Consider the following 20,855-nt stretch of genomic DNA (forward strand, 5'->3'; position numbering starts at 1 on the left):
TTCTGTGTTGCAGGCCAAGGCTAGGTAAATTATTTGTTTAACAGGCTTGGTTTATTCTTTGTAAGCTGTCAGAATAACTGCATCACCAAATCCCCTTGCATTCATTGGGCTTCACAGGGACACCAACAAAAGGATTCATTGTGTGGAGCAGCAGTCTGAGCTCAGCTGGGACCAGGAAGATGTGTGGAGGCCTGATTCGATGGGCTGGGAGTGCAGGCAGTGCGGCACAGGGAGCAGCGTGGGCCACTCCAGGATCTGCTGTGTCCCTGTGCCACCGGCATCCGCACCTGCACCCCAGAGAGCGGCTCTGCTTGGCCAACCAGGCAGAGGACACGGGCAGTTTTGCTCCTGGGGCCGGGAGATGTGCCGTGCTGTGCTGAGCGCTGCCACGTCTGCGGCAACCCTCCTGATGTAGTTTTTGAAAGGCTGCCCCAGGCAGAAGGTAACCGGTGGGAGCTGGGAAGCCTTTGGGGTAAACGGGGCCACGCAAACCTCCCCAACACCTCTGGTACTTTCTGCACGTTGTCTCATGGCCTGCCTGCCTGCCTGGGGCCTCTCCGCTCCGCTCCCGCCGCTGCTGCTCTTGCGGTACCCAAAGCCATCGCCTCGGAGGGGCAGACCCAACAGCCCAGCAGCAGCTCCCCGACGACCGAGCCGCGGCCTCCAGAGCCGCTACAGCCCGGCAGCAGCTCGGGGACGAGCACCGCATCCGCCCCGCCCCGCCGGCGGCGCCGCCCCGCCCGCCGCTGCCCGGCTCCGTGGGTCGGTCCGTCCGCCTGGGGAGGGGCGCGGCCGTCCCGCCCGCAACCTGAGCGCGGGAGCGGCACGGTCCCGCCTAGCGCGGCACGGAGCAGCGGGGCGGGGCTGCCGGGCGGGCGGGGCCGAGCGGGGCCGGGCCGGGCCGGGCCGGGCCGGGCCGAGCCGGGCTGTGCTGGGCTGTGCTAGGCTGGGCTCGGCTCCGCGGCCGGCGGCGCTGCGCGGTGTCCCGGCCCCGCCAATGCGGCCCGTGGCTGGGTGAGGCGGCGCGGCCGAGCGCTCGCCCGCACCCTCCCGAAAGATGTCCTCGCAGGGCAAGTCCAAGAAGGACAAAGAGATCATCTCGGAGTACGATGCGCAAGTGAAGGGTGAGCGGCGGGCGCTGCGGCGGGGCCGCGCCTTTGTGTGCGGGGCCAGAGCCGCGGGCGGTGCGGGGTGGGCGCGGGGCCGGGGGCAGCGCCGGGCGGGCTGAGCCGCGGGGCCGCCGGCGGGGCCGCGCCGTCCACGATCCCCGCTGGCGCGGCTGAGGCTCCCTCAGTCAGCCCCGGCAGCCGCCGGTGGCTGCGGGCGTCCGTCGGGGCGCGGCGGAGCTCCCGGTGCGGCTCGGCAGGTGCCCGGCGCCGCGCGGGAGCGCGGGCGGCTGCGGGCGCGTACAGAGCCGGGCGGGGGGCCCGCGTGTGGGGAACGGTGCTCCGTGGAGAAATGTGGTTCGTTCCTGTATGGGTTCCTCCGTATGTCTCTTGGAAAGGCTCGGATCGATTCGCGCGCTGGTCAGGGAGGCCCTGATCTTGCGGGTCTTATGTAAGGCACCTCGGCGTGCGGCAGGCAGTGGTTCCAGGGGACATGGTCGTTACGCAAGCCCGGCTCTGCAGAACGAAGGCGTCAAAGCGCAGCTCTGTAATCTTGGTGTTAGAGTAGAGTACCATCCGAGGCAACGTCTGCTGGGACCGCTGAGCACCAAATATCAGCTCCACCTTTATTACAGCTGGGCTCGTTGTGGAGAGGTCGGCGCTCCCTGAAGCATCGCAGACGTCTGCAGTGTGGTGGAAGGATTGCTGCCGTGTGTGCAGCTGGCAGCGTGTGGGGCCTTCTCTGTGCCATAGAAACAGGGCATTTAATGGCAGTAGCCAAGTGTTAACTGGTGTCCATCATTTCATGGATAACTTCAGTTTATGAGTGCATTCATTGCAGTGTCAGTCTGTGACTCCGGCTATCGGTGGTCCCTTCCCACACCCGGCCCAGGCATTGCGATGCCCACCGCGCTGCCCCGGGCTGCTGCTGTCACACGGAGCTCCCGCGGCCTTCTGGTGGTCGACCTTACAGGCACCATTTTGTGTTGTGCAAGTCTCCGCTTAAGGCAGAGCTAATTAAAAACACAACATGAGCTTTCTGAAAACGAACCTGTGACCATGAGAGCCGCACTTCCTTACTTTCCCTGGAGGTCACTGTGGTTGGACCTTGAGCTCTGCGGGCGCCGGGTGCTCTGTGCGTACCCTGCGTGGTGCAGCGCTGCCAGGCGGAGGGCCCTGGGGAGGGGCTGCCTGCTGACTCGGTGCCATTGTTTATTTTCTCGCATTTCAGTCTTTTGTAGCTGGCTTTGAAGAATGATGTAACAGTCACAACACACTCTGCTCAGCGCCAATTACCTTTCTGCTTGTGTATAATTTGGGCACACTGATGTTATTGCACCCTGCCGTGAGGCAGATGAAGTGTTCTCTCAGCCCGTGGTGGTGTTCTGTCCTCCAGGGGGGATCCGTGTGTCCACAGCTGCGAGTGGTGCTGGGGCACTGCAGGGCTGGGCAGTGCAGAGCTGGGCAGGCCGCTCTGGGCTGCAGCTGGGTTGGGGCTGCTCTGCTCCAAAAAGTTCTGCTGCAGACGTCTGCAGTGGGATTTTTGTGTTTTTTAATTTTATTTTATTGCGTTTGTAACTGGAATATTCATTTGCTGCGATCACTCTTGGCCTGACATCTGTTGTAGCCTCATGGGCTCCATATGTTGGATCATTAATGCCAGGGTTATGTATAAAGATGGTTTATTGCAGCATGGTGATCACATCTTGGGCTGATTTCTGGGCAGCAGTAACGCAGGCAGAGTGCTGGTGGGACTGTAATCATTGTTTGGTACTATTCTGTGCCCAGTTACGTCTCCAAAAATGGCCATTTTCTGACTGAGGGCATCTACTGTGCTCTTGTGTCTCAGCAGCAGGCAATGCAGGTTTCCCTGCGTCTGAGGCCGGGGTGATGCAGGAGCCAGAGGAGCCCTTGGGTTGGCTGCATTGGTGTCACACAGCTGGCATGTGGGGTCTTGTTGTCACCCAAGACCCTAAGGGCAGTGGTGGTGACACAGATCCTGCCTCCCAGCGCCTGCTGCTCTTGGCTCAGGCTGCATCGCTACCCCAGGAATCTGCTTCTTCACTTCAGGGGTTTGGTCACTCTTCTGCTCTTATCTGTGCCCATGCAGGAGAGTTCTGGGCACCCAAATCTCCAGAGAAAGACTGAAGTGGGAAAGAAGTGACAAGGGGAAGAAGGGAGTGTGAGGGTGAAGCAGGCTCGCAGAAACCAACTGCTGCCACAGAACAACTGCCATATAAAGATGGTAAAGGATGAAAACTTGAGGAAGGGATGTCCTGTAATGGAGGATCTGAGCACAACATGGCCATGATCCTCAGGGAGGGGTTAGGGAGAACACAGGGGAGAGCTGGAAAGCCCCACACGTGAGCTGCAGGTTGTGCTGGTATGGGTGGAGATGGAAGCAATCTGCAGTGGGCTGCCTCTGAAGGTGTCACATCAGAGATGGCCGAGTGCTGGCCAGGGGGCTGCCAGCACACAGGGATCTTGGAAAGCAGCAGCCACCTCACAGTACTTGAACATGAGGTTGGATGAGCGTTGTAGAGGAGTTTGATAGGTAGGTTGGCAAAGCGTGACAGTGCAACAACAAAGAACAGCTCAGCTTAGGCTGAGTTCAGGAAAGTTGTGCTGGCAGCCCTCCTGCTGGGGCCATTGTCAAGTATGGTGGCAGGGGGATGGTGTGTGATGGGTGTGGGGCTGAGCCTCCTGTGCCCAGGGCACTGCCGTGCCCTAAAAATTGGTAGGTGCACCATTTGTGTGGGAGGTGTGACTGGCATAAGTAGGATTTAACTGGAGAATTATCTTCCTGCACTGGGGTGTTTTATCAGCTACCATGACTCTGTATCTCCTTTCCCTCTCTGGAGAATTGTCTGCTCTTGTGGTGGGAAGGAGCCATCCTGAAAATGCTTTCAGGGTGTGGATGTGTGTGCACATGTGGGGCAGTGCTGGGGAGGAGCGCTGCCCTCTGAGTGCAGCTGGCTGTGGGGGGTGGATAGCGGGTGTGTGTGCATGCAGAGCCTGCAGCCTCGGGTCTTGTGGTTAGGAGTGGAGGTACCCGGCCCTGCTCCTGCTGCAGGCTGCCCATCCTTCCGGCTCTGTGCAGTGTTTGCCATCTGTCTGTGCTCAGGGACCTCTTTCTTTCACGTCTCCTGAATGCATTTGCTGCTGACAGGCGTGGCCCTGCATGCGGCCTCCTGTCAGTTCCGTGCTGAGGGTCCTTGCTTTCACTTCTGCTGCTCTGCTTCTCACTTCAGCTGTCAGCCAGACTGGCCACACACCAGCTGCAGGTGCTCGCATGGTGGTACCAGAAAGGAAACATGAAGGATACCTCTTAGGAGGCAGCTTTCCTTATTTGTCTGCCTTAAATGTACAGACAGGAAAGACTGCATTAAAAATGAATGCTAATTAAGATACGACCGCATATTTAAAGCTGCCACGGTAAAGCTGCTTGAAGAATACAGAGTACGGTGGATCCTTAGATGCACCATTTCATACATGCAGTTTTAATTGGTCTGTCTGGCCAGAATGATAAATAAATGCGTTTTCTTCCTCATTACTCTTGAAGGCGTGATTTGTTGCTTTAAATGCAGCAAAACTAACCAGTTTTAATAATGTAGACAGAACTGTCTATAGTACAGTGTAGTAAATCTTGCAGAAAATAGGGCATGCTGTTGATTGGCTATTAAATTTCATATTGCTTCCTGAAGCTTTTTTTAATCCCGGCAAAATTCAGGTCATTGTATGATCTGTGTGGTGATTGTTGGCAGGAAGGCTGCTGCGAGCCGATAGCATCTTGTTCTGTCAGATGCTGGCAGGTGAGGAGCATCCCTGGTGATCCTCAAGGCAGTAGCCTTCAAACGGCACAGCTGGATGTGGAGAGGTACGGAGACAAGTTCTTACACATTAAGGACTCTTAGTTGCTGTGTGAGCTGGGAATAGAACAGTTTTTGATTGATTTAGCATACAGAAATACTAAGAAGGCTTACAGACCTGTGGCCAAAGAGAACCAAAGTGTTTTTCCCATTTTCACTGAAGAACCACGCCTTAGGTTAATTTATAATTGCTTGTTAGCTTCACTGTATTTTTGCTTTTGCAGCCGCTGTGTCCTTTCCTGTCTGTCCTCATTTCCCCACACAATGGTCTCTTTCCACTTTGCTCAGAACGTTTTGGGAAAACTTCCACACCAGATTATTTTCTGGGGTCGCAGCTCGCTCAGGTGGGAAGTTCGGTTACTGCCAGGGGAGGCATCCAGGCTTGGATCCCAGCAGCCCAGGTAATGCAGTGGTTTTGTGCCAGAGGGCAGAGTGCCACCCTTGGGTGGGCTGTAGGTGGCTGCTGAGCATTCATGGAGCTGTCTGCAGCAGAAAGATTCTAATGAAACCAATCTTGTTTCTACCCTTAGACTTCAGGACAAGCGCTCTGGTTGCTCCTTGCTTGCTGACTCCCATACAGGCTTGTTTGTCGTTGTCTGTCTTTACTCTCTCTGTTCCCTCACTGGGTCTGATGGTGTTGCCTTGGCAGGTGGGCTGAGTGTGGGACCCTTGTGTGCCAGGGCTGGGAAGGCCATTGCAGAGCAGAGGAGAACGTGGGTGTGATTCATAATGGAGATGAACTGGAAGTCTCTAATGGAAACAAATGTGATCTTTCAGATGTTTTCTGCTGTGCTAACACCCAGGGTGCTTCAGCAGAGGCCTCTGGTGGCACAGTGTGGTTCAGTCCTGCAGCCAGGTGTGTGCAGGCAGCTGAGGCTGGGTTACACCTTGCTGCGCTGTGCTGGGAGCAGCTGGAGCAGCGGGTGGTGGCTGGGCAGTGTGTCCTGACCTGGCGTGCAGCAGCAGAGCTATGGGGCCTTGGGATTCTTGAGGAAGCTGCTCTGCAAAACAAGTACAAGGCTGTGGGTCTGCACCAAGCCCCTCTTGTCTGGGTAACAGCCTCCTGCCCTGCATGGCTTGGGTGGCTCCTGCATCATCTCCTTCCTTTTGCTGATATGGGTTCTCCTGTCCTTCAGGCCGTAGTGCATGCAAGCAGCAGTGGTGCAACCAGTGCTGCCAGCAGAACTCTTGAAGGTTGGTTTCATTTCAAACTTTGCCACTGTTACTTTCTTCCAGTGCATTGAGAAATCGAAATTAAGCTGTGCTTGGCAGCCTGCTGCAGCAAAGAGACCTCCGTTGGCCCTTGCTCTGCTTTGGAGGCCTGTTGTATGTCCTCCAGCCCCTGCCTTGGGCCAGAGGCCTCGTGTGGAGGCAGGAGAGAGCATACAAACCTGCAGAGCCTCAGCTGATCTGAGGTGTGCATCCCTCCAGGTGGGCCCAGTGCCACCATAGTCCTCTGAGGGCTGGGAGCTGCTGCTCTGGTTCTATCTCTAAACCTGGTGGTTTCCTTTTTGCTTGCTGACAGGTAGTTGGGTGCGGTAGGACTACTGATAAACCTGTCCTTCTCCTGATGATGGTGAGAACCTCCTGCAACCCATATTTGTGGCCCCAAGTCAGGATTTTTAAGGGTTCTAGGAGTGCAGCAGCAAGCAGACTGCAGGTGGTTAATGCTTCACAAGGTGCAGCATTTGCAGTTCTGCGTGTGTGGTTTCAGCACCTGTTGGGAGCAGGATTTACTCTCCTGTTCTGCTGGCCCATTTGGGGTGGGGGAAGAAAAACTTCCCTTTAAGCTCTTAAATTTTTTGTTGCCTGGATTTGGCTTTGTTTCGATCGGTGTTTTTCAGTCTACCACCCACAGCAGTGACATGAATCACCTTCTGAAATGCATTTACCGCCTTCAGAGGCATTTGTAGTCCTGCCATGTGGTCAGTGGCTGCGCGGGTCAGGCGAGCACCGCGTGCCGGCTGCTGCAGGGCTGGGAGAGGAGCAGTGCTGTGGGCATTGCTGGCTGCCGCTGCACCATGGCACAGAGTGAGCGGCCCTTTCTACAACCTTGGTGGTGATTGGAGCCCAGGAGGCTCTTGCTGTGCAACCAGAAAGGCAGCCTCTTCAAAATAGATGAATATTTCTTACTAATAGCTATTGTGCTGTGTTTGCCCCACCTCTGTATGTGTTATTGGTATGTATCATAGCAGCAAGGGAGGACGCAGAAAAGAGTGAACAGCATTAGCCCACGCAGTGACAGCAGTAATAATAATTGATACCTCTAATTTGTGACCTCCTTAGGGTTTCCAGTCTCCTCCCAGTGCTCCTGCTTTGTGCCTGCAGTTGTTGGATGCACTTTAAGCTGTTGACACCTCCAAGGACCTGATCTGTGAACTATTCTCTGGAAAATGGGCCCGAGATGACTTATTTTGGTGTCCCTTTTCTCACCCCTGGAAGGCAGCTGCAGTGTGTTGGGAGAGGCAGCTCCAAGCAGCGTATTGCAACATACAGTGTTAGGAGAGGAAGTAGTGTATCAACATGAAATTGCTGGGGGGGTTTCTTGGCTGTGATGTTATTCCCTAGGCTGGGATTGGGTGGGCATGATGGGGACAGTGTGTGTTGGAGTGCCACAGAGCTGCGGGGTCGTTCTGGTGGGGAGCTGCCAGCAGCTTGCTCTTAAAGCTCCCATGAAAAATGGCACCATCAGCAGCACAGCAGCCTCACGTGCCAGGCTGGGGAATATATATGGCCGCATTATTTATCCCAGTGCTGTCATTACTCATCAGCAAGGAGGCAGCTGTTAGGATCCTATCCATGGCAGGGAGGGAGAGGTTCTAAATCATCCTCTTTGTTTTAAATCATACCCTTTGTGTTAAATCATCCTTCTTGTTCTGTATCTTACCCTTTGCTTTGCTTTAAAAACAAGGATATGTAAAGAGATGTGATGTTAGAGTTCCTTGTGGCGGTGGGTGCCTCTGTCTTTGACCTCTGTTCAGAGGGACCCGGGAGCTGGAACTGGCAGAAGGGGGTATCTGTGAGGTTCTCTGGCTCACGCACCTTGTGCTGTAGTACTGCATTACAGTGCTCTGCTGTCCTAGCTGATACGTGCTAATGAGCAAACAGTTTGTTAACTTCACCAGTGTCATTTTCTGACTGCTGAAGCCATGCTGACGCCCAGGAAGGTTCTCCATGAGGACTCCTGGTGCTGCAGGCTATCGATCTGGGTCTTCAAAGTTAGGGAAAAATTGTACCATCTCTCTGCATCCAACAGCCTCAGAAAAGAATTTGCATTACTGCCCATTACTCTTCTTTCGCCTGGAGTTACAGCACTATTTTAAAGAGGGAGGGGTGGAAGAACATTTTACTTGTCTTTTTTGCCTAGGCCTTTGGGAGGAACTGTCGTGTATTTGGCTATCATGCATCTCACAGCCATAAGCAGCTCTGTAAAGTCTTGCAGTCTTGTCTGGAGAACCGAACAGCCTACATCCTAACAGAAAATTACTGAGCTTCCCTGCTGCCCTTACCATTTCTACGCTTTCCCACTTGTGTCTGTTGGACGCCTGAGAGAAGAGAAAAGGTTGCTCCTTAGGAGGATATTCTTAATTTCTAGGTCAGCCCCTACAGAACGAACAGCAGAGGGGATGCAGCTCTCTGGGGCTGGGGTTTTGGCCATGGGCTCCTGTCTCTCTCAGTGTGCAGGTAGTGAAGCTTGCTGTGAAGACTGTGGAGGCTCAGCACTGTTTTACTATGTTGAACGGCCAGGCTAAATATATTTAAAAAAAAAAAGAAAAAAAAAGTGGAATGCAAAGCCATGTCAATATGTTTGAGTCAATGCCTTCTGCTTCTTTTCTTCATGCACATTTTACTCTGCGATAGTGCCATAATTTAATCATTGACATTATTGAAAATCTCATAAAAGAGTAAGCATTGATGGTACAGCAGTTAAAAACTTCAGTGACAGTGTTGAGTATGAGAGCCCTGGTGTCTTACTGGGAAACCATTTGTATGTTGCTGCTCGGTGGAGTTCAGCTGTGCCAGGTGTAGGCTGGGGGTCTGCGACGTGTTTTGATTTTGCAGTAGTGCTTCCGAGTGCTTCTGTGCAGAGGTGGGCATGTTTTTAAAAGGGCTGGGTACTTCTGCAGCCAATATTCTGCGCAGTTAATCCTGCTGAAGTCAGCACAATCAAGTGTCATGCTTCAGGGCTGAGTGCGATTGCTGGAGAGATCAGAAAACAGTTTCTGGAGCATTACACAATTGGCTGGATACGTTACAGCTTCCCCTGGAGCATCAGAGTGCTGCTCTGAGAGGCCGCGGGGCGGGATGAGGTTGGCATGTCTGTGAGTGCCTGTGTAGCAGCGCCAAAGTGCTCGGTGCCACAGCATGGAGCTGCAGGAGCAGCATCCTGCTTGGCCAGGTCTTCCTTTAGCTGCTCTTTGTTTCCCTTTTCGCCAGACACTGTTGGTGTCCTGTAGGGTATTTCATACGGTCCTACTCTTTCTAGTACTAAAGTGAACAGGACTTCTGCTATTGTAATAGGGAAGCTGGGAATTGGTCTCTCCACTAAAAAGTGTGTTTGGGTAGTTAAGGAGAAACCAGAGGTTGTATGGCAAAAACTGAATGAAAATATAATAGCTGCACTGAACCAGTTGTAAGTTGAGTCTTGCAGGGCGTTTGTGTTTCTCATAGTACTCATTGCATGATGTCCTTCAGAGGGATTCGTGTTCTAAAAGCATTTGTTTCTCTGCAGTGCTTGTCTGCTCTTGACCTACTCTTGCTAAAATCCCTGAGGAGACAGTAAGCAGACACTGCAAGTGAAAATGTTGTATTATAAACCCCTAAAAGTGAGACTGTAACATCTTCTATTGTGATGGTACCTGCGGGATGGTGCAGGAGATGCAGTGCATAACAACGACCTGTTCGATGCAGGAGGTCTGCTTGGAACCAGGGCTGAGCATCCATGGGGCTGTGCGAGGGGAGCTGAGTTCCCTGCACATCTTGGAGTGGTGCTGTTTCTGCTGCTGTCCTGACACATGGCGAGGTGCCCCCACACATCTGGGAGGTGAGGGGCTGGAGCTGCCCTGGCAGCATTGCTGGGCTTTCCTGGTCTGCAGGAGAGCATCCTTGGGGCAGTCTCACAAGGAAGCCATCCCCCTGCTGTTGGCAGCAGTTCTTTTGTCCTTACTGCAAGTGCACTCAGATTGCATGTTGTGGGAGCTCTGCACTCCTTAATTGTTGTTTGTCATCGTGGGAATTGCTTGTTCTAAAACCAATTACAACCTGACAAACGGATCTGTCTTATTTACAAATACATCCATCTGGCTGTAGATGGTCTGCTGTCACTGCCAGGATCATATCAGGCCTTCATTTCCTGCTGAGCTCTGAAGGGTTCCCGTGCTGGCATCTCATTGCCTGTGGCTGTGAGATGTTTGCTGTCCATAAGCACACATGTCATTGGTGGTATAGAGGGAAGTAAATTCTAAATCAATAATTTCCATGTGAAATAAATGGAGAGAATCTATCTGGAGTGCTTAGCATCCCCAGCGGTGCGGAGCTGTCAGCCCCTGTGGGGCTGTGGTGCGGGACACTGGTCGAGGCACTGCTGACTCATCTGTGTTCCTGGCGATCAGTTCTGGAAAGGCAGGCAAACAGAGAGAAATGGGTGACTGGCATCGGGGTGCTTGAACTGAAAACCCATCACAACCAGTAGCTCAAACTGCTTCAGACTGCTTGAGTTTTTCCAGGAATGTTCAGTTACAGCTTCAAAAAGATGAGAGGTGTTGTGACTCAGCCCTGGTGTCACCCGCAGGCCAGCAGCTTGCATCTGAGCAGAGCAGAGCCTGGATGTGCTCAGCAGAGCATCCGTTCCTTCTGGTGCCTCATCCACAGAGGGCAGAAAGCAGACAGCTTTAATGTGAGAAAGGGGGAAGAGGTGTCTCCTGCTTTAAGGAATTAAAGTTAGCATGATTGTTTCAAAATACAGCTGCAGGTGAGTTAGTCATTGTGAATAATGTATATATGACAAACTCAGGCCTATTTTGGTTTGTGATTTATCTGGGAATTACTTTTACCTTTTATATCTATAAATGGGCTTTTGCTGGCTGTCTGAGTAGAAGTTCATAAGTTGCTCTGAAATGAAATACAGAACACAGAAGTCTGCTTTCAAAAACCTGAGCTTATGTGGGCAGGGCCGAATCTGGGTGGCTTTGCAGATGTGAGCCATACTGCAGTTTCTGTTCTTCCCCTTTATGAGACTCATGCATCTGAATGATGGGGAGCCCTACCAGGTGAATCTGCAGCTAACCATGACTCTGCATAGCTGGTTGGTGTGCATTCATGCTGGCTGCATGTGGCAGCCCTGCACATGGCTGTGTCTGTGACCCTACCAGTGCGGGCTGTGGGGCAGGAGCAGTGTGCACTTTGCACTTGGGATTGGGTTTTGTTCCCAGTTTAAAATCCAAATGTAAAACTGTTTATTTAGGGTCCGGGTGCAGGCTGCTGCCGGCTGTCTGTACTTGGTTCTGGCTGATGCCCAGCAGTGGCTGTGGAGCATGTGGACTCTGTTGTTCCACAGTGATGTCCATTGGGAACCTTCCAGCTTGTAATCAGAGCAGCAGTGTTTTTGTTCATAATTCACACTTGGAAGCATTTGGGCAGTGTGAAGGTGCATTGGTCTGGCGATGGCTCCCCTGGAGGCAGGCAGGCCCCCAGCTGCACGGTGCCCTGGTGTTGCCTGCTGCCTTTGCTGCTTCTCCATGTCATTAATTAGTTCCCTAAAGGCCATTGTGTGTGACTTTCTCCAAAAAGAGAATGAGCACAAGGCTGTTGAAAAGATAAGGACCTCAAGACTGCTCTTGCTGTGAACACAGCATGAACACAGGAATGAGAACTGCAGGCCTATGAGCACTGCTGGCCTCTGCCCTGTGTCACACAGCTCCCAGGGGTGTGTGGTTGGCATCACCCCACACCATGAGTTGCTGCCTTTGCATGAAGAAGTGATTCTCCTATTCACAAGGAGACTCTATGAGCTGTGTGTGGGCCATGCCTGTGTCCCTCAGTCTGTCCGTCCCCAGCCACGTGGTCTGGGAGGAGACCTGTCCTCACTGCTGGCCTTGGGGTTCCTTGGCAGCCCCTGCCCACCAGCTGACACTGTGTGGCTCTTTGCATTTCCCTGTGGCTGTGGGGTCTGCTGCCCAGCACTGTCCCTGGGGGCAGAAAGATCCCAGCGAGGCCGGCTTGCTTCTGTGGTCAGACGGAGTGCGGGATGGAGTGGACATCCGTTGGAGAAATGGAGGGCTTACGTGTGGCTTAAGGTCTTGTTATTCAGATTAGCAAAGAATGGTGGTATAAATCTCTTTCTGCATCTTACTGTTCTGTGACTGAGAGGGGAAAGTCTTATTGTTTTGCTGGACCAGGCAAGCAGGTTTTGGTTGATGGATGGTGGGCGCTGCTTCCACAGCTCATCAGTCACCAAGGTGCACAAATGGAAAATGGGGAATGCCTCGGTTCATCAGCACGTGCATTTATCATCTTGTTTGAAGCAGCAGCTTTGGCTGCATTTGCTGTTGTGCTCTGTGTGGCCTAGCCTCAGTGGCTGGAAACTCCAGGAGAAGAGTAGCTAATCAGACTTATCCTGAACTTGAAGAGAAGGGGCAGCCCAGGGAAGCACTGAGCACAAGGAGAGAACTGCTTCAGAGAAACCATGCCTTTAGAGGCCAGCAGTATCCTAAGGGAAGCAAGTGAGCAGTTATGGTGGTTGTCTGCCTGAAATACCTGATGGACAGTGTGAAATGCGCTGCTCAGATCCAGAGTCTCAGCGTGTTTCAGCCTTTGGTGGTCTTAGTGTTGTCTGATAAGAATTCATAGACAGACTTGAGGCTTTCTCTGCCTTGCTTCTTGCAAAGTTGATTCACTGCACTGTATTTGTAATTCTCGACAAGGAGATATGCAAGGGCAATGCAAACATGAAAGTTTTGTGGCTGTTTTGTTTTTTCCCAAAAGATGAGGGGAATGAACCTTATAGATTCAGTATACCCTTATATGTCAAACTCTTCAACAAGCATACCAGTGAAATAATGATGGGCTCAATTCCAGCTGGATTTATAGTACTTCATATAATTTGTTAATGTCTTTCCTATCACGTTGCCAGAACACGTTATAATTTTGAGGGGGTAACAAGTGCAGTTTGGAGCAAGCTGAAAGCTGCTGTGTGTTCTGTGAGATCCCCAGATCTGCTGGTCTCACAGGCCCACTGTGAGTGTTTGCTGTAGGAGTTCTTCATGTGTGCAGTGAGGACACAGCTGTGCCCTGTGCTCCTTTGTCCATGTTCAGTAGATGGTCTTTTAGCGGAGAGGATGTCATGAACTGTTAGAGGTAGTAAAACTTAGCATTGTGTCCTATTTTGCATTTATTAGCATACACTAATTATTCATAGAGATAATTACCCTTTACCAGCTCACATTAATTTAGATTGCTTTTGAAAAGCAATCAAGAGGAGCAGGGAATGATTATACATCAAAGTGAATAAGAATATGGCACAGAAGATATACGGTTCACTTTTGTGTATGAGGCTGTGTCAACTCACTGCTGGCCTTTTCCTTCAGACTACTTATTTGAACTCAATTTGATGGTCGGTGCAAAAGGGCATCACTGAAATGCATTGCCCATCTCAAAAGTACGTTTATGCTCTTGATCTGTCTTGTGTATCTCTTCAGTAAGGAAAAATACTACCTTACAACAGATGAAAATAGCCAAAAAAACCATGGTAGGGCATTCTACCTGGTAACCAGTTGCTTGCCTGTCACAGAGCAGGTAAGCTTAAATTCTCCGTTGCTTTTGTTATCGAGGAGTGTCCAAAGCTTGAGGCTTCAACAAGGTTTTGCCTTCTTTGGTCTGTTGGGATAGTCACTGAGGTCTCCTCTTCATTGCTATGGTCAGAGTGTTTTCTGTAAGGGTGCCATCAGCAGGAGGGGTTTGACAGCATGTGGAGGTCTGGGCATGTGATGCCCCATCTGCAGTGCTGTTAGGGGGTACTGTCTTTAGATCATTGTTGGGCTTTCCTGGCTTTGAATTGGCAGCGAAGGTGTGAAACCCAATGCTGCGGGAAACTTACAGAATGTGTTTATATTTAGGCCACACCTTTTTGCTCTGCTCTGAGTTACAGTGGGCAGATGCAATTCCAGGTAGTTTATGAGATCACATCTAGCTTCAAGGCAAAGAGTGCTGGGAGAGTAACTGCTAGAGAAGGGCAAGGAATGGCAGGGTTACATCTAGGTCAGAGGGCAGGGTGAGCGATGCAGTGTGGATGGAGGCAGCACACCCACACCTGATGCTGGCTGCCAGGTGAGCATGTCCCGGCAGTGTGCTGGCTCACTGCTTCATCCTGGTGCTGCCGAGTGAGAATGGTGCGGTGCTGCTGGGTGCCAGCAATGGGCTGTGGTGCTGGGGGGTGCAATGATGGTTCCAGCTCAGGCTGCCATTGTGATCCTGCAATGAGTGTGATTTGCATTCAGTATTCTGTTTATTCCAAGCCCCGATGGTAGGATGTAATCAGAAAATTAGGGATTGGTGTGAGGAACACTTGGAGCACGTTTTCATGTAAGTACAACGTTTTACATCAAAAAACAAAAATCTGCATAGAGCATGAGGGTATGAGGAAAATACAGTTTGCTAGCAGAAATCTGACAAGTTGAAATTTGATTTGTAAATGAATTGGCAAGCATTTGTGTGCAGATGCAAAGAAACAAGCAGATTCTGAGCCCTTCTAAAGAGAAAGGCTCTTGGGGTCTTAGTCCACGTGTTCTTTCAGTGCCCCGGGTGGTTTGGAATAGAGCTTTTCTCATTGGTTACTGCTGTGGTTCCCCCTGGGACCCCAGACATGGCTCAGCAGCACACAGCAGTGCCCAGCGCTGGGCTGGTCCCCAGCAAGGCAGCTGCCCTGTGGAGCATTTGGAACCAGACCAACAATAACATATTGCATATGCACCGTATGGGCTCAGGGAATTGTGTTTAAAATAGCTGCGCTTCAGGCTGCTCGGAACAAAGAAAACTACCTGTCTTAAATTGTTGTCTTGCTAAGCATGACTTGCTGTAGTTAAGGTCACTTTGCTGGGTATTTGGATAACCACAAGGTACTTGTATAACAGCTTTGTGCTTCAGTTTCTTTTTTAACTTGGAAAGAAAAGCATTTTGCCAGATTGCCACCAACGGGGGTCTCGTTCATACAACAACCACGAACAAACTCTTTCCGAATTCATTCTACGTCTTGTTGCTCTGAGTCTGACCAATATGGAGAAGCAGTAGCTTTTTCCTGTCTCGTGGGCCAGGTGGAGAAAGAATCATTTCCCTGCCAGCACTGGTTCTGGAAGGCCTGCTGTCTGTGTGTGTTAGAAAGGCCTCCCTTCTATTTCCAGCACTGTGGAGAGAGAGTTCACAGTGGTAAATACGCCCTCAGTTTAACTAAGCTTTAAATCAGACAGTCTTCAGTAGCTGGCTACTTGCTGTGTTTGGGAGATGCAGGATGCAGTCAGCAGCTTACGGGCTGACAGCAAGGAGCAGGGCAGCAGGGATGCCTACAGGACTGTTCCCTTCTGCAAGTGTGATCTGAATAAATGAAATGGAATTTGGTATCTTTTATTTCTGACAAATAGATGAGGTAAGTGGGACAGATGTCACAGAAGCCTGCACTGAATTCCAGGGGATGTTGTTTGAGCACGTTTGAGCATGACCCAAGCACCAGGACAGCAGGTGCTTGAGGGAGAGCTGGGTGTCGGGGAATCTGGGGGAGCTCCAGAGAGGAGCCAATGGGCCACAGGAGGGCTGCAGCCATCACAATGCTTGGCACACAGCAAGCAGGGCACGGGTGGCTCTGCTGCTGCCAGCCCCATGCTGCACTGCTTGGAGAACCCTGGGGCTGCCTTCCCTAACAAAGGTGGGCTGCTTTGCTGCAGGGTTCACGTGCAGCTGTGTCCCAACGTGGCTGTGCTCCCCAGCACGCTGCCTGCACGGTGCCAGGGCAGCAGGGATGGGAAATGGATGAGTGGAAGGTGAGCAGAATCCTTAAAAAGTAGGGCAGAGGACTTGGAACATCATTGAAGATTATCTTCTAAACAGAGCACAGGGCAAAATAAGGAAGGTTTGTGAGCATCAGGTAAGTGGAATATTTTGACTAATCCTCAAGGCTTGGAGCTTGTGTCTGCACCAAGAGGAGCTGGGGAGAAAGGAGGGGAGCTGTCAGCAGGCACTCAGCACGGTGCTGTTGTGCAGCATTCTGCAGCTGCTGGGCTTCAGGCTGTGCAGGGGCAGCTCGGGACTCCTGCTGCACGGGCTGGGAGGTGTGCACACCAACATCATGCTTGGTTGGGAGAGGGTTGCCTGGTCCTAAAAAGAGTAATAATGTGCAGGGTCCTGATGGCTTCAGACCTCTTCATGCTTGCCAAAATTGCAGCAGTGGTGGTGAATTGTTCTTCCTGGGAGAGCTGTGCTTGGGTGTGCATCGGTGGGAGAGCCTGTGTGTGCAGGGCAGCACGCTTCTCCTGCTGTGATGAGAACTTGTCTGGAGGAGACACTTGATTTTTGTTCCTTCCGCTTTGTTGTAAAGCTTTTCTTTGTGATGGAAGCATCTGCTTCCCTTCCTGCTGCGCTTTCACTGTCTAACAAGGGAGCTGAAAGCAGCACCATGGTGCTGTGCCTGCGGTGAGGTTGGTGTGAGTGGGGCTGGTGCTTTCCACCCTGCAGGATGGGTGCATGTGTGCACACGTGCCCCGTGTTTGCTGTGCAGGAAGGTGCTGAGGTGTGGCTGGCACAGGTTGCTGCTTGAGCTGAAGGTGTGGTGTAAAGTTGTGACTGCATGTGCTGTCTGTGTGTAGCAGATAATATGAACATAAAGGGATTGCAGGCTTCATGTGTTTCTCAGCCTTGCTGTGGTAGCAGATCTCTGCTCCATGAGAGCATCTCAGGATTGAAGAACGTTGTGGTTGTAATGTGAGAGGTAAATGGGGACTGTAGTCTTGTGTGTGAAAGCAGAGCTGTTGGGCAGGACTCTGGGAACAGAGTGCCTTGGTGTTAAGTGGTGGATGTGCCTTACAGTTGTCCCAGCCCCAGCTGACAGTTCAGGAAGATAAAGGGAAAGTGCTGAGCTTTTGCTATTGAAGACCTGGCGGTAACGCCCTCAGATGTGCTGTATGCAGTGTTTGTTTGCAGGTTTGTGCACACAATCACTGCTCTGCTCCTCGTCATGGACAGCTGCAGTCAGTCAATGAATGGCAGAGGCTGGAGGTTGGTGTTGTGCTGCAGGCTGCGGGGCTGTGCCACAGTCCCACTTCCCTGTGCTTTCCAAACCCACGCAGTGATGTGGGTTCTGGCACTTCCTCTCAGCCTTCAGTTTCAGTGCTGCATGCCCTAGATAAAGCCCATGCCCTTGCAGAGCTGGCGTGTTGTGGGGGCTCAGGGCTGTGGGGAGGGGCAGGTGCTGGCTGGCCAGGAGCCTCCTGCATGTGGCTGAAGCTCGGGTTCTGGGTGGGCAGCAGTTGGTTAGTCCTTTGGCAGCAGCTATGCAGATTGCAGCCTGAGCTTATTTTAGAAGAGCAGAAATGAGGAGCAATTAGCAATCTGGTTCAGGAGGAATTTATAAAAAGCAGCCGCAACGATGCCGCATGCAGGGGGCTGGGCTCAATGTGAGCTCCTGTCAGTGCATCGCTGTGCAGCCTATGGCTATGTGAGCCAAAGGCAGTGCAGCATTTACATGCATGCATTGCTGCCAGACAGCAGTTGAAATAAAGCTGTGGCAAATAATTAGTAAGGGGAGCTCACGGACTTGTAGTGTAAGGAAATAAGTTAGTACAGAAGAAAGACTGTGATGATGAGGGGAGAGTGTAATGTGCACCTGTACCACCTCACTGTGGGGACAGAGACAGCCATGTGCCCAGTGCAGCTCTGTGAGCTGGGTGGGCTGAGTACAGCCCAGTGCCAGTGCTGGGACATGGCAGGATGCCCTGGGCTGTGTCTGTCCTCAGCTGGTCCCTCCTCCTCAGCGCCTAAGGGCGCATCATCTGCGAGGAGGAAGAGCTCTTGTACTGTGACAGCATGCGTGTGTTTGCCTTTGCATTGTTTGTCTATCACCATCTAGTCCTGTGCCCACTAATAAATAAAGCCTGGGGTGCTGGGGAAGAGGGTGAGGAGACAAGATGCCTGGCTGATTTTCCTTGGAGGAGGAAGTAATGTGATCACTTCATAGCAGAGGATGTGATGACTCATGCAAAAATGAAGCAGTGAGGGTGATTATCACCCTGCGTTGTGGGTGGCAGCTGTGCAATCCAACGATCCCAATAAGCTGCATATTATTAGCCTCCACTTGGGCTGTCTGCAGCCTGAAACCTGCTCGAGGTCTGTAGCTGGTGATGAATTCATCATGGAATTGTGAAGTGTTTGGTTGGGACCCTTCCTGGGAACCCTTTAGAGACCACTTCTCTGCACCTGTTGGCTTCTCTGTTGTTTGTCCTTTGCCTTCCTGCACCCACACTGTCCTTCTGCAGCACAGCTGTGTCCAATATCACAGGGTTTTTTTAACCTAAATCTTGAGTTCAGTGAAAAGTAGACTGACATACAGAATGGGCACCCAACATGTGAGCAAAATTTTCTCCTTGTTCATTGAACAACTGCAGAGTGCAGAGCTGCTGTTTGTGCTGACCACTTCCTCCAAAAGGGGATCTTTTCCTTCATTTAAGAGATTTCTGGCTTGTATCAAGAAAAACCATTAGTCATCTTTAACTGTAGCAGAAACACTAAGTTATGGCTTGTACCAGTGATGGAGCACCTGGTGGGGAGGCAGGGCCAGCCCAGGGGAGCTCATGTGCATGCAAGGTACTCGAGTGATGGAATGGGTGGGGTGAGGAGCCACCCCTTCCCAGGCCTGTTTTTAAGGGCTGGTGGTGGGCAGCTCTGAAGCTGGATTTGTAGCTGTTAGCACAGAGCTGTGCTGGTTGTCTCCTCTTGCAGAAGGGCACTGAAAGATGAAACCCCTCCTTATCTGTATGCTTCCTTTCTGCAGTTTCCAAGGTGGCTGGGTTTCAGGATGATGGTCTTTTCTTTTTCTTTTACTATTCCCATATTATGGTTTTCCTGGAAAGGAGGAGTGAAGTGACTGCCTCGGGCTGATGCTTGGCGGACACGGGAGGAGGAAGTGCTGTTGTCAGCAGAGGGCTGTGCTTGGCCGTGTGCTGCGGGTGGGCTGGGGGCAGCTGCTGAGCCAGGCAGCAGGCAGAGCACGTTGAGGTGTGCCTCACTGCATGGGTGTGGTGGGGATAACGACAAGGAGGGATGGGAAAGAGGGGTGTTTGTAGGTGGTCAGGGTGTGCTTCAAGCATTGGCACAGGCTGCCAGGGGAGTGGTGGGGTCACCATCCTTGGGGGTGTTCCAGAACCATACAGATGTGGCACGGTGGGGTGGCTGGAGTTTTACATGGGGGTTTAGGAGGTCTTTTCCAACCTTAGTGGTTCTGTGCTTTCAATGAAGTTCAGGCAGTGCTCAGGACACTGTGGTTTTAAGGCATAGCCACCCCATGCTGCCACCCCATGCTGCCTTTGGCTTCTCTTCCACATGCATCTGTTCTCAGCAGTGTTGCTTACAGGTGTTTGGTTTGATCTGTTCCTGGGAGACACGCTTGTGTACTGGCTCTCAAACTTGCTGAGTCAGCATTTCAAGCCCAGTGAGTCAGCGTTTCTCAGGGGCTGTACCTGAGGTGTGTCCTTATTGCTGTGCAGGTGTGGTGCTTCCCAGCGGCTGTGCGAGGCTGTACTGCTGTGGTTTGTCTGTTGCTGCGAGGTGCTGGATGAGAATTTCTGAGGCGTGACTGTATGCTGTTTATGTGTGAACAAAGAGGTTCAGTAGCCTCGAAGAGAACCAGCACATGTCTGTAGATGCCCAGAAGCTGCTGCTGACCTGAGCTGCTCGTGCTCTGCTGTCTGTGGTTATCCTGCCCCAGCTGGGGGCTGCCAGGCTCCGTCCTGAGACCCTGAGAAGTTTCCCTGTCTGAGTTAAGGAATGTGAGGTACTGGAATGAACTGTTTAATGATCTGCTCCTTTATTTCATTTCAATGACTTGGGGTGTGATTCACATTCTTGCATAGCTCCCTTTCTTTATCGAAATGTAAATAAGTTCTCTTCTGCGTTTTAATAGCCCCAAGACACAGAGTTCTTGGTGACATCATCTGGGCACATTCATTGTGTGCCAGGGGTGATCCTGGCAGAGGCCTTGCCCAGGACTGGCTGTGCTGTGTAGCCCTGCAGAAGCTGTGGTGGTGCCTCATGCTGTGCACCCTGTGTGGTGTGTGTGGGATGGGTACAGTGTCTGCTCTGTGAGCTGCTGTTGGTCCTTATCACATCTGAAGTAAACCCAGCAACCAGGCTGCTTGGTTCTTTCTTTATGCTTTAACCAGTTGCTGTGGATTTCTTACTTCTTCCTTGCATTGCTAACAAAAGCACAGGTGGCATGGAGAGGAGCAACTGGCGGCCTGCCTCCCACCTTCTCCTCCTGCTGCCTCTGCAGCCCTGGTCTTCCCCTGCCCAGCCGAGTGACTCACGCACTCTGGAAGCTGAAGTCTCTCATGACTGTCTTTTTTCCTCTTCACAGTTCATCAGACTGGCACAGCAGCACAGGAGCTGTGGCTGGAAGTATCTGCCCCAGCTCAGAGACTGGGGATGGTTCTTTGCATTGTGAGTCTCTCCATCTCTGCAGCCTGCCCACTTCTCTGCCCATCTGCACTGCTGATTCTTCTGAGGTGGTCAGATAAATATTTTCCTGACCCAGTGTCTAAAGCATTCCTGCAGCTCTGTCTGCATCTTCTCCTTCTGGCTCTGGTTGCTAAGGGGATTGGCCTGACCTCGTCTGGAGAGTGATTTC

General features: G+C 51.9%; 1 protein-coding gene across 4 annotated transcripts in view; it reads left to right on the top strand.

Annotated features, from left to right (window-relative positions):
* Positions 1-898: 898 nt before the first annotated feature.
* Positions 899-20,855, top strand: part of SRGAP3 (SLIT-ROBO Rho GTPase activating protein 3) — a 71,037-nt gene continuing 51,080 nt past the window's right edge. The window contains exon 1 of one of the 4 annotated variants that reach the window (XM_072347007.1): positions 899-1,124. In XM_072347007.1, the coding sequence (XP_072203108.1) occupies positions 1,058-1,124 (67 nt within the window). In that variant the 5' untranslated portion in view covers positions 899-1,057. Of the gene's footprint in view, positions 1,125-18,972; positions 19,013-20,855 lie in introns of those variants that run through there. The other 3 variants (XM_072347003.1, XM_072347006.1, XM_072347005.1) reach the window with 3 other exon arrangements.

Source organism: Excalfactoria chinensis, chromosome 12 (genome assembly GCF_039878825.1).
Source record: "Excalfactoria chinensis isolate bCotChi1 chromosome 12, bCotChi1.hap2, whole genome shotgun sequence".
Taxonomy (NCBI): domain Eukaryota; kingdom Metazoa; phylum Chordata; class Aves; order Galliformes; family Phasianidae; genus Excalfactoria; species Excalfactoria chinensis.